The 12,944-nt window shown below is 43.3% G+C and overlaps 1 protein-coding gene across 5 annotated transcripts in view; it reads right to left on the bottom strand.

The window, feature by feature from the left end:
- Nucleotides 1-263: 263 nt before the first annotated feature.
- PHLDB3 (pleckstrin homology like domain family B member 3) overlaps nucleotides 264-12,944 on the bottom strand; it is a 101,158-nt gene continuing 88,477 nt past the window's right edge. For 4 of the 5 annotated variants that reach the window (XM_073601959.1, XM_073601957.1, XM_073601958.1 and 1 more), the window contains 4 exons: nucleotides 11,029-11,157; nucleotides 7,579-7,762; nucleotides 6,925-7,010; nucleotides 264-4,987 (listed from right to left, as the gene is read on the bottom strand). In XM_073601959.1, the coding sequence (XP_073458060.1) occupies nucleotides 4,853-4,987; nucleotides 6,925-7,010; nucleotides 7,579-7,762; nucleotides 11,029-11,157 (534 nt within the window). In that variant the 3' untranslated portion in view covers nucleotides 264-4,852. The remainder of the gene's footprint in view (nucleotides 4,988-6,924; nucleotides 7,011-7,578; nucleotides 7,763-11,028; nucleotides 11,158-12,944) is intronic. The other variant, XR_012236301.1, reaches the window with a different exon arrangement.

Here is a 12,944-nt window from a genome sequence, read left to right on the forward strand (position 1 = left end):
AAAATGGAGACATTTATTGATCAACCTAGGCAGTTTAGGTTGCCCCAACTGTGGCTCCTGACATCACCAAGTGGCCATATATAATATTCAGTATATGTAGTACAGAACACTGTCAAACATCCTTCAGAAGATGGTCTGAGACTGTGGAAGGGCTACATTTGTGATTGGAGACACCTTGCAGGAGACCGTTCAAGATCACTGGAAAAATAAAAACAGGTCGCACCAGCCTTGCGCATTACCTTTGTGATTTTTTTTTATCGAAGTGTTAAAACAGATATATGCTCACATACACCAAAAAAATCTCAGAACTATCAATAGCCACAGGGTCCTGCATGACCTGGTCCACTGCCCAAGTCCCAACATGGGAAAACGTCCAAAATGGCTGATTCATTTCGAGGAGGATTCCCCTCTTCCTCAGCCCTGAGGAAGAGGGAACCCCCCTAAAAATGTGTCAGCAATTTTGGATGTCTTGCTGTAGTTAGGACTTGGGCAGTGGACGAGGTCATGCAGGACTGTTGATATTGATGGTCTTGAGATTTTATGGTATATGCGAGTAGATACAGTATCTGTTTTATCACTTCAATAAAAGGAATCACAAAAGGTAATGCGCAAGGCTGGTATGCCCTTGTTTTCTTATTTTTCCAGCGTGTCTTTTGGACTTCCCCAGTCCCCAGGGGGCTGCAAAGTTTTGCCAGTTCTGGAGTGGCTGAAGATGTGTGGTCCACTATTGCCAGAACTTCTCTTTTAAGCAAAGGAATTTGTTCTTTTTGGTTCAAGATCACTACCATTATAACCCACTTACAAGTCAGTGATCCAACTCCCCCTCCTGATTACTGGGCTCCAAAAGGCACACAACCCTTTAACAAACCAGTGATCTCACTCCAACTTCTGATTGCTGGGGTCCAAGGGACCTGGTGCTAAAAGGTTGGGTCCCATGAGACCTTTGGAAAACGAGGACTGCAATTGACCTGAATACCTAGTACCATCATTTTGTTAAAATACCCTCATGACCCATGACAAGTAACCCATGCAATTGGTTGCTAAATGATACAAGCTGGTTACTGCATTGTTGTATGCATGTGCCTTCTGTGTTATGCAGCATACACACAATCAGATTTTCCGACAACAAAACCGTGGATTTTTTTCTGAAGGATGTTGGTTCAAACTTGTCTTGCATACACACGGTCACACAAACATTGTCGGAAATTCCGAACGTCAATAACGCGGTGACGTACAACACGCATGACGTGGCTTTTAAAAAGGAAGTTCAATAGCCAGTGCACCACCGTACTTGATTCCGAGCATGCGTGGAATTTTGTGCATCAGACTTTTGTACACACGCTCAGAATTTGTCGGAAAATGTGAGAACCTGCTCTCAAACATTTGTGTGCGGAAATTCCGACAGCAAAATGTTCGATGGAGCCTACACACAGTCGGACTTTCTGACAACAAGCCCGTCGGAAATTCCGACCGTGTGTACGCGGCATAAGGATAGAGTGGCCATTTTAGGAACCTAATCATCAACCCAGACAAGCATCTGGACCATGAGATTGTATGGACAGAGGCCAAACATGTTCCAAAGTAATTTTCCTGGCATCAACATGGCAGCATACTACCACATGTATGCAGACATGGATTGGTGCCAGGAAAGTAACATTACGGTAAGTATTTGATACAATTTTCCTTTTTCCTGGTGCCCACATGGCAGCATACATGTGGTAGTATGCTACCATGGATTGGGGCCAGGAAAATGTTTGGCCTCTATCCATTTAATCTCATGGTCCAGATGCTTGTCAGGGATGCTGAATAGATTTCTCAAAAGGCCACTACATCCTTATACAGATACATGCATAAAACTGTGCAATAACCAGCTTGTAATATTTCGCAACAAATTGCATGGGTTACTTGCCATGGGCAAGGAAAGTTAGGGTATTTGATACAATTTTCAGTTTTTAATCCTGCTGTGCCCAAGGTGCCTCCACGTTGTTCATCTTCCACATCTTAGCAAGGTGGTCTATTGAATATCACACAGGCCAATGATGTGCAATACCCACTATAAATAAAGTATCAACTTTAAGAACGATGGTGAATGAATGTTGATTGGTGGTCATAAACCAACAACATAACCCAACAGAAACTTTATAAACACACTTTCACATTTCCATCATGCTCCATGACCAGTATCCAGTTTGCACTGTAAAACGATTATGGAAAAAAAAAAATCTTTGACCATTGAAACAACCGCCACTACCAATTCGGCATAACCGAAATCCAAAGACAAAAGGTTCTATTTTCTGCAGTTGGGGCACCAAGTATCCATTATGAAATCAGCTCAGCTTCTGCACTCCTCTGCTATAGCCAGAACCAGGGCCTTCTGAACAGCCAAAGCTCTTTCAAAAGACATTTCCAGGTTGAAATAAATCTTGCAAGGTTAACAAAACAGGCCATCATAGTGGTGGGCCAATAGGAATGTAATAGAGGCACAGGATAACAGCAAGCTTTGGCTGTTCAGAAGGCCTGGCATTAGGGCACGGGGACAGAGAGCCGCTGCAAGCGATGTTTAAGCACCCCTAGTTACCTGCACTTTATATCTGCTAGCAGCTCTTATTTAAATGACTTTAAAAGGCCAAGTTCATCTTTTCCAGAAAATAGCCTATGCAGTCAGGTGGCCCTAGTATATATTATAAAACTGTGCACCTATGTAAAATGCTCATTATTTTATGGTAAAAACTGTAGACCATTTGGACCCCCCAAAAGCCTGGCCAAAGAACTCCCAGGTAGCAATCCCCATGTCCTGACTTTTTCCAGGATGTGAAAACCGTTGGATGCTCACTCCCAGCATTACACCTCGTGCACACTTGAGCTCAAAAACATTGCTTTTACAGGTGTTTGAGCTTTTTTTTGCCTCTGTCTCTAAACTTCCCTCCATATTAACCTACTGCATGTGTCCATGCACACTATAGGCATTTACAGGAGTTTAGAGGCAGAAAAAAAGAGCTTTTGAGCAAGAGAAACGCCTGACAAAAAAAAAAAAAAAACGCTTATTAAAAAAAAAAAATGCCCATAAACTCTCAAATGCTTATGCAATACAGTGACTAAGTGGTTAGCACCTCTGCCACTAGGGTCATCAATTTCAATCCCAACCCCGACACTACCTGCATGGAGTTTGCATGTTTCTCCCTGTGTGGGTTTCCTCCGGGTACTCCGGTTTCCTCCCACACAAAGACATGCCGGTAGGTTAATTGGCCCTAGTATTTGTATGTATGCGAGTTAGGGACCTTAGATTGTAAGCTCCTTGAGGGCAGGGACTGCTGTGAATGTACAAAATATATGTAAATTGATGGCGCTATATACCGTACTTACCTGTCATAAATAAAATACGAGGCACTATAAGCATTCTTTAGCTGCTTTTTCTGCCAGAGATTCTGGCATTTTTTCAGCTGCCTGGTGTGCTAGGACCCTTACAGGAGCAATAACCAACAGTTTTCAAGTCCTAGCAGCAAAGCAGCTTGTGGGGGTTGCTAACAGAGTTTTTCACCCAGACTTCCAGGTGGGCCTACAGGGTATGGCAATAAAGATCATGAGCATCTTACAAAGCTGCACAGTTTTTTTGTACCTACTGGAGCCCTTTGACTTCTTAGGCTTTTTGAACCTACCTTTAAAGTTCTCAGCCACTTCTCAAATGTAGACTGTGGCTCTGGGCAACACCATTTACTTTCCACAGAGCCACAATAAAATGTTAGGATTGTTTAGCCTCTGATGTCAAGGAAGCTTTTGTTGCATGCAACAATTTCTAATATTAAAGCAAAGAGGTTGGAGTAGCATCAAACCATGGAGGGCTATCTGGTTTGGAGACCCATGGTGGCAACTTCAGCTTTCCTTTAAGGCAATTCCAAAACCTTTAAATCCCTAATGAGGTCCATATTGGAGGACAAAAGAATGGGCTCCACAAGAACTGGAACACGTGATGTTTATCCATTCAGGTCAGCCAGTCATTAGATAGTTGTAGTGTTTGCAAACCCAAGAACAAAATACTATACATGCTGAAATCTAGTACAACAATGGTTTTGTTTTTCCAACTCTTGTGGATTATATATTGCATTATCCTTTGACAGGTGTGTTCAAGCACCTTTTGCCAAATTCTTTCTTGGAAGCCACTTGGTACGAACCCTATGGGTGGGAGGTCCCCTGGTTCACTAGACCAAATGCTACTTTTTGCTACATGTTCAGCAACATCCAGTAGATAAATCAGACGGGACGGGGCAGACATATTGTGCTTTGGTGATGTCACCATTTTTTAGTCAGCCTCTTGTCTAAAATGGTCATGACAGGCCAACTTACAAAATGGTGGCTTCCAAGCTGTATATGTGACCCATTAATATCCTGTCAACATTTTACAAAAATAATGTATATAATATCACAGACATTAGAAGATATGCCTAACACATTCAACATTAGTGGTAATTCACAAGGTCCATCAACATTCTAACCAACGGTGGAAGACATTGCTAGTTGGGCCTTAGAGATGGCCAAGGCTACAAGGCTTTGGTATAGTCATTCCTGAGGTGAGTACCATGGTGTGTTGCAAAAAATTGTTCTGTTTGGATATACAGGCATTAAAAAAAAATGTTTTTCACCGAGGAATGTCTGCTAAAAATTTCACAGATTTTCTGTCACGGGTTTTAGAAAATGTTCTTTCTTCATTTTTCTTCCCTTTTGTCAGTCACATCTCTCGCACAAGTTCCTTCTTTTCACAAGCCCGTCTGTGTTCATGTTTTTGTGTTCCTCTATTTCTTTCCCAGGCTCCTTCGTTCTTCCCCAAAACGCTTGGCACCGATCACAAAATAAGGTCTCAGTAGCGGTGGTTCTCCTCAGCGGCTGTCACCATGACATCCATCCAGATCCTCATGGCTTCCGGGGTCGGCGCTACCATGCAGAAGAGGCGTTCGAAGGTCTTCAGACAAAACGTCAGTTTGGGGTGTGGACTCTGGGGGGAGGAAAAATAATTGTTTTATTACACATAGTAACATTGAATTCCGTATATCAGTTTGCTGCATTAAACGTCACACCCAAGGCACGTTCACACCAGTGTGGACATGTTGCGTAGACTTGCTTTAAACATTTAAATGTGTTGGGGTGATGTGATGCCATTAATTCTCTAAGGCGCCCCAACACACCTTTCCGGCGGATGTGCATGCACCTTTTCTGGTAGTGCACAGCAACACGTATTATTATTATACATTAACGTGTTACATACGCTTATCAGCAAGGTGCATTGGGGTGCCATTTAAAATGAATGGTGCCACACGACACCAACACATGTATCATGCGTTACAATAAAGTATTCTTCCTACTAACTCTTAAAGTATAACTAAAGGCAAAATGTTTTCTTTAGTTTTGGATAGAGTGGAAAGGGATTAGAACACCTGTCCCCCCTGTTTGGGAGATTCACCCTCTCTATGTGTCCTGTTTACCATTCATTAAAAGTGAAAGTAAATCCCACATTTTGGGGTGTCTACAGAAAGTAATAAAGTGGAAATCTTCCAATGGGGACACTCGTTCCGATAGCCTGTGGGTCCCCAAGGGATCCCCTTAATTTGCAGGAATTTTACTCTCACTTCCTGTTTTGGCTATGGGACAGGAAATGAAGTTAAATCTCCCTAACCGGGCACAGATGGCCCACAATAAACCTACAGGGGTTATAATCCTCCCTTACTCTAGACAAAATGGAAAAAAAAAAGTTTGGACTTTTAGTTCTACTTTAATTTATTGGTTTATCAAGGGTTCCCCGAGACATAAAAAAATTATTTCAAGGGTTCCTCCGAAACCGAGGTCTCCAAACTTTTTAAACAAAGGGCCAGTTTACTGTGCTTCAGACTTTAGGAGGCCGTGGCCAGTGCGAGTAGAAAATGCCCCTATGTCAGTGGGTGTAAACAACGTCCCATCTTTGTTTTTAGGGGAAATATTAGTGCACCATCGTTGGTGTCAGTGGGTGGAATAGCACCCCACCGTTGGTGTCAGTGGGAGGAACAGCGTCCCATTGTTGGCATCAGTGGGAGGAACAGTGCCCCATTGTTGGCGTCAGTGGGAGGACCAGTGCCCCATCATTGGTGTCAGTGGGAGAAATAATGCCCCATCATTTGTGTCAGTAATAGTGCCCCATCATTGGTGTCAGTGGGTGGAATAGCACCCCACCGATGGTGTCAGTAGGTGGAATAGTGCCCCATCATTGGTGTCAGTGGGAGAAATACTGCCCCATCATTGGTGTCAGTGGGAGAAATAGTACACTGGGGGCCGGATAAAGGTATGCAAAGGGCCACATTTAGCCCCATGCCACAGTTTGGAGATCACTGTTCTGGAATAAAAAAGTTGGGAAAGGCTGGATTAGGCAATCTGCCAGTTTTTTGTTGTGGTATGCAAGATCATTGGGAAGAAAGTAAAGGAAAATCATTGATTTGAGTAAGGAGAAATCTTTCCATGGGGACACCTGTCTAGGAGAAAAATTCCTTCAACATCCTGTTGTGCCACTGGGACAGGAAATTAAGAGAAATTTCCCTAATGGAATAGCAAACATGTATCAGGGGTTTTAACTCCTTTACTCTATCCAAAACTAAAAAATACAAATAATTTGGCTATCGATACCCCAAGTCTAATGGAAACCAACCAACTGTTCCCATAAAACCTATAAAAGGTCAGAGAGCTTTCTCCATTAGATAGGGAGAAGGCGTTTTATAATCCTCAGAGAGAGCTGGGAACAATGCTAACTGATAACAGTGCAACACAGGACGTTATCAGCTCACCGTATTTCTAGCAGGATTAACTGGTATTTTAGCACTTAGAGTTTATTTTATACAAAGACAAACACTTGAATTAAAAAAAAAAAAAAAAGGCTAGAATAAAATAATTTCTCGTTCTATAGGTTACCTTAGAAGCACTTCGCAAGTGATCGTAATACACCTCTTCTATGGCCTGGAAGTAGATTACTCCTTTCAGTTTTTGCTCTTCTTTATCTGCAGAGATAGACATCATTAGGGATGGACACAGACAAAAAATAAATCTCAAAAGAGAGGGAAGAGGGTTTAAAAAAAATTTGCATGCCACAGATCTATTACACATGACAAGATACTAGAAGGATATTTCCAACTCATTCCGAGAGCTCAAAACATCCCTTCAACAGGGCTTATGTGCTGGGAGTAAATTAAGAGAATACTGGATAACAAAACAGGAAAAAAAGGGTACAAAGTGTCCCGATTTGTGTTGCTGGTCAAGACTTACGGGACTTGCATTAAAACTATGTTGTCTCCCATGCTTTTTTTACACTACTCCAGCGGCCCACAAGGCTACAGCAGTTGACAAAGAGTTGCCTCTAAAAAGTTGGATTCTAAACTCTATCCTGCCCAACATTAAGTCCAGCACTTTGCAAACACTCCCTATGTCTAAAGGGAGGAAAAAGAGAAAAGAAGGACTGGAAAAAATTGAGCCAGAAAGAGGAAAAGAGAGAAAAAAGAAGAGTGGTAGAAGGAGAGACCAGGAGGAACACTGAGAAGATCTCATTACATATACTGTATAGACCCGTACCTGCATAATACGCCAGCCTTCTCTTCTGTCTGTCAAACACAAACCATCTCTTCTTCCATGTTTTTATGCGTCCTCCCATCTTTACAAGGTAGCCCCGACAACACATGGCATTGACCCTCACGTTAGGACACGTCTCTACGCTGTGTCCTGAGGCCTCCAGATATGACCGCAAGTCAAAAGGTGCCTGGAAAGAGGACAGATTATGCATTTTATTTACCAGCACTTTGCTCATTCTGGGAAAAGTGACATTCCTTTGGGCATCAACACCTGTGTAAGCTCCAAGTGGGATAATGTTGGGGCTTACACACAGTTGGATGATGTTGACCTTTTTATTAGGTGACAGTGTGTGAGCCTGTAAATTTCCCGCTCAAGCCTGAGAGCAGCACCCCAGGAGGAGGTCACAAGCTCCCCTATACCCATTCCCCACTCAGGCCTGAGAGCAGAACCTCAGGAGGAGGTCACAAGCTCCACTATAGCTATTCCCCACTCAGGCCTGAAAGCAGCACCCCAGGAGGAGGTCACAAGCTTGCCTATACCCATTTCCCACTCAGGCCTGAGAGCAGAACCTCAGGAGGAGGTCACAAGCTCCACTATAGCTATTCCCCACTCAGGCCTGAAAGCAGCACCCCAGGAGGAGGCCACAAGCTTGCCTATACCCATTTCCCACTCAGGCCTGAGAGCAGAACCTCAGGAGGAGGTCACAAGCTCCCCTATATCCATTTCCCACTCAGGCCTGAAAGCGACACCCCAGGAGGAGGTCACAAGCTCCTCTATAACCATTTCCCCCTCAGGCCTGAGAACTGCACCCCAGGAGAAGGTCACAAGCTCCCCTATACACAATTCTGGCTCAGGCCTGAGAACTGCACCCCAGGAGAAGGTCACAAGCTCTCCTATACACAACTCTGGCTCAGGCCTGAGAAACGCACCCCAGGAGAAGGTCACAAGCTCCCCTATACACAATTCTGGCTCAGGCCTGAGAAACGCACCCCAGGAGAAGGTCACAAGCTCCCCTATACACAATTCTGGCTCAGGCCTGAGAACCGCACCCCAGGAGAAGGTCACAAGCTCCCCTATACACCATTCTGGCTCAGGCCTGAGAACTGCACCCCAGGAGAAGGTCACAAGCTCCCCTATACACAATTCTGGCTTAGGCCTGAGAATTGTACCCCAGGAGAAGAAGGTCACAAGCTCCTCTATATCTGTTCTCTGCTCAGGCAGGAGAAATGTACCCAAGAGAAGGTCACAAGCTCCCCTATACCTGTTCCCCACTCAGGCCCGAGACTTGCACCCCAAGAGGAGATCAAAAACTCCCCTACACTCAGAAATGCTGGGTATTTCCAAGAGCTGCATAGGAGCAGCCATGCTTCGGGGAGTGCAATGATGGTGAGTAAAAAAAGGAGGGGGATTATAACTGCGCATAAGTGAAATTGTGTGAACGCTAAAGAGATTAGAAAAGCTGCGGATTCCTGTATGTAACACAAACACAATAAAATCAACTTAGAAAAAATGGAATCGCGCTAATGAGAAAACTGGTGTCCATAAAAGTGACAATCAGTCCTCCTTTTAAATGAATACCAAATAAAGTGTATAGAGCGTGTGAATTATATAAATCACCAATACATGTAAATAACAAGTAAATAAACCATTGAAAGTGCATTCTTCATGTGCGACAGTGAAGAGAATACATATGTAAGTCCATGTAAAAACAACAAGATGAATCACCCAGGTGTTTATTAGAATACAATTGAGGTCCTGCTGAATAAGGACGAGGTGCTTGGTCCACCACCACATATAGAGAGAGACTGGCCGCTTACCAGAAACTCATGGCCCCCACTACAGAGGGTCAGAGTGAGCTGTTAGAACTGATTGCTCCGGATCACCACCGAAAGACCGAAAATTGGCACTGGGATGGAATGTCGCTCCGCGTGTTGGCGTCACCTCCTACCGTTGTTGTGTTACCAGCAGGACGGGCTGTCTGTGAGCATCCGGCCGGCGCTCCAGACATCTTTCTAGGCGCTCAACTTTGAATTTTACATGTGAGTGTATACATTTTTTTGTTTTAATAAAGCCATATGATGTTACACTATTGGAGCTTTTTCCGTTTTTTGGTTTAACCACTCTGCTGAGAGTTTGACGTACTGCTATTGTGAACCAACCCATCCTATATCAAGGCCCCTGATGTTCCATCCCAGTGCCAACATTCGGTCTTTCGGTGGTGGTCCGGAGCAATCAGTTCTAACAGCTCACTCTGACCCTCTGTAGTGGGGGGTCAGGAGTTTCTGGTAAGCGGCCAGTCTCTCTCTATATGTGGTGGTGGACCAAGCACCTCGTCCTTATTCAGCAGGACCTCAATTGTATTCTAATAAACACCTGGGTGATTCATCTTGTTGTTTTTACATGGACTTACATATGTATTCTCTTCACTGTCCCACATGAAGAATGCACTTTCAATGGTTTATTTACTTGTTATTTACATGTATTGGTGATTTATATAATTCACATGCTCTATACACTTTATCTGGTATTCATTTAAAAGGAGGACTGATTGTCACTTTAATGATGCTGAGTATAAGTGGGTCAGGAGGTGTGCTAGTAAAAGGCTCTGTTACTCCGCCCTTGATTAGCAAAGTGACAGATGGTCTTCAAAAGAAAAAATGGGTTGAAAAAATATATTGATGACCCCCTCCCCTTGAAAAAATGCTATCTGCCTGGCTGTTGTACTAATTCTTTTGTCTTAGCACTTTGAATAGCAGGATTGAAAAAGGTATGTTAAAGGCCTGTGTAAATGGTCCTTTGTTCCCATTAGATTAAATGCAGGTCAGAAGGTGGTCAACTGCAGGTGAAGGCACCTGTAAATGAATACTCGAGTGATTTCTAAAAGGTCTCAAACCAACGTCATTGACACCAGCCCAAAGCCCACTGACACAGGTTCCTAAAGGTGGTGTGCTGAACAGGTATAGGTCAAGGTGCCCACATCAGGAGAAGGGAAGTATATGAGACAGCATTTTTAATGTAATCACAATGCAAGGTCAACATTAAGAAGTTGATTTAAAAAAAAAAAATTAAAAGAAAAGGAAAATCACATAGTCATTCACCCAGTGACAGTGCATGTGCGATCAGGCAAAAATCTAATGTAAATAGGCTATATCCTGTGCTATTAGATCATTAATTTTAAATAGAAAATACCTTATTTGGCCACTAGATGGAGCTCAGTTATCATAATAATTTCCTGTAGAATTTAGCTCCATCTAGGGGTTGAACGTGTTTTTTCCATTTAAAATCAATTATTTACATTTGAACAGCACAATATACCGTATAGCTTATTTCCAATAGTTTTTTTTGTGCCCCATTTGCACAGAATGAATGTATTAGCACTTTGACTGGGTGAATGACTATGCAAATTATTTCTAAATCAACCCTTAAGTGTGTACAGTTTTCTGCTGAACTTACCATCTCAACAGCAGGCTCGAGGACGGCCGGTTGCACCATGGGTGGGACAGGTACAGGAGCTTCTTCTTTCATATGACTCTGCTCTGCTTCCAGCCGTTTGGTCATCTCTTTAGCTGCTCTCTTCTCTTCCTGCAAAACACGCAAAAGGCTTTTTATTATTTTCAGTGGTAGAGATGAGAAAACCCATTTATACTGTACAGTATCTGGAAATGTCGGGGATATATGGAAGATACAAAGTAAACAGCACTCCAAATAAGTGCACATCACATATTTATTAGGAAGTCAACGTCACAAGTCAAAGGAATACCAACACTTAGGGACCGTGCAGGGTCCCTACCTTAAGGCAGGATAGTGAAACCATGGAGGGGTGCATTTATAAAAAAAAAAAAAAAAATACAAAAGATATTCATCCTATGAAACTGCATTTGTTCTGTACAAATAGGGGCATAATTGATTGTACTAGACTATTTTCTCCCTATGTCCAATGCTTTTCATTCCTACACAATGGGAAAATACTGCATTATGGCCACTAGATGGAGCTAGTGATAACAAGAAATAAATACTTATTTGCTATGATTGTCAGCTCCATCTAGTGGTCATAATGCAATATTTTTCCCAACCACTCTTTTTTAATAATTTAATAGCAATAAACCAGGAGTAAAAATAGCCTAACAATTTTGCTTCCAATTCACATAGAACAAATGCTCATGCAGTTCCACAAGATGAACGTTTTCTGTGTGCTTTGTCGCACGTTGCAGAAACGCTAAATGTGAATGGAGCTCGGTGATGGAATTCATTTTTTCGTTTAAAAAAAGTTTGTAACTTTTTTGGTAACAATTGTTGTGTCACTTTAATACAAGAGCATTATGAAGGTTGCCCTGGAAAGTATTTGTGAACAGCTGGCAGTAAAGAAATTCTAGGAAGTTGTCTCACGCCTCCATGTACTCACAGAAAGGGGAACTCTGACCCACATTCTATAGATTTAAGGCTCCTTTCAAACAGGCGTTCGGGGGGGCAGTAAACAGGCGGCTGATCCACGTTTTTGCTGCCCCCCAAACTCCCACCTAGTAGTGGACATGGTGCTGCTCAGGTGCGTACACATTGCCATGTTAATGCTACATACAGAGTTTGACAGCTGGCACGTGGGGTGTATTGCAAGGATGATGTGGGCTTCTAATAATGGCCACCACAAACTTGCAAACCCCAAACTCCAGATGCTGGAACTCAGTGTTAGGGTGGTGGGAACCCCTCATAATGGGCACAGCAGGTGTATAGACCCAGGAAACAGCACAGGGATGGTGGGAAGTCCTCATAATGGGTACAGACTTGGGAACTCAGCACAGGAATGGTGGGAACCCCTCAATGATAAACGTAGATGCAAAGATTCAGGAATTCAGTGCCAGGATGGTAGGAACCCTCATAATTGGCACAGAAGGTGTGCAGACCTAGGAACCTAGTGCAAGGATAGCAAGGACCCCTCATAAAGGCCTAAATCAAAAATTTCCAAACCTGGGAACCAGGGATGGTGAGAACTTCTTGTAATGGGCACAGCAGGTGTGCAGACCGTAGAGCATATTGCAAGGATGATGGGGGCCCCTAATAATGGCCACCACAAGCTTGCAACCCCCAAACTCCAGATGCTGGAACTTAGTGCCAGGATGGTGGGAATCCTCATAATGGGCACAGCAGGTGTATAGAAACTCAGCACAGGGATGGTGGGAACCCCTCATAATGATAAACGTAGATACATAACTGGCACATAAGTATGTGCAGACCCAGGAACCTAGTGCAAGGATAGTAAGGACCCCTCGAAGGCCATCAGAAATTTCCAAACCTGGGCACCAGGGATGGTGAGAACTTCTTGTAATAGGCACAGAAGGTGTGCAGACCTGGGAACTCAGCCCCAGGATTGTGGA

This window comes from Aquarana catesbeiana, linkage group LG10 (assembly GCF_042186555.1).
Source record: "Aquarana catesbeiana isolate 2022-GZ linkage group LG10, ASM4218655v1, whole genome shotgun sequence".
In the NCBI taxonomy this organism is placed as follows: Eukaryota; Metazoa; Chordata; class Amphibia; order Anura; family Ranidae; genus Aquarana; species Aquarana catesbeiana.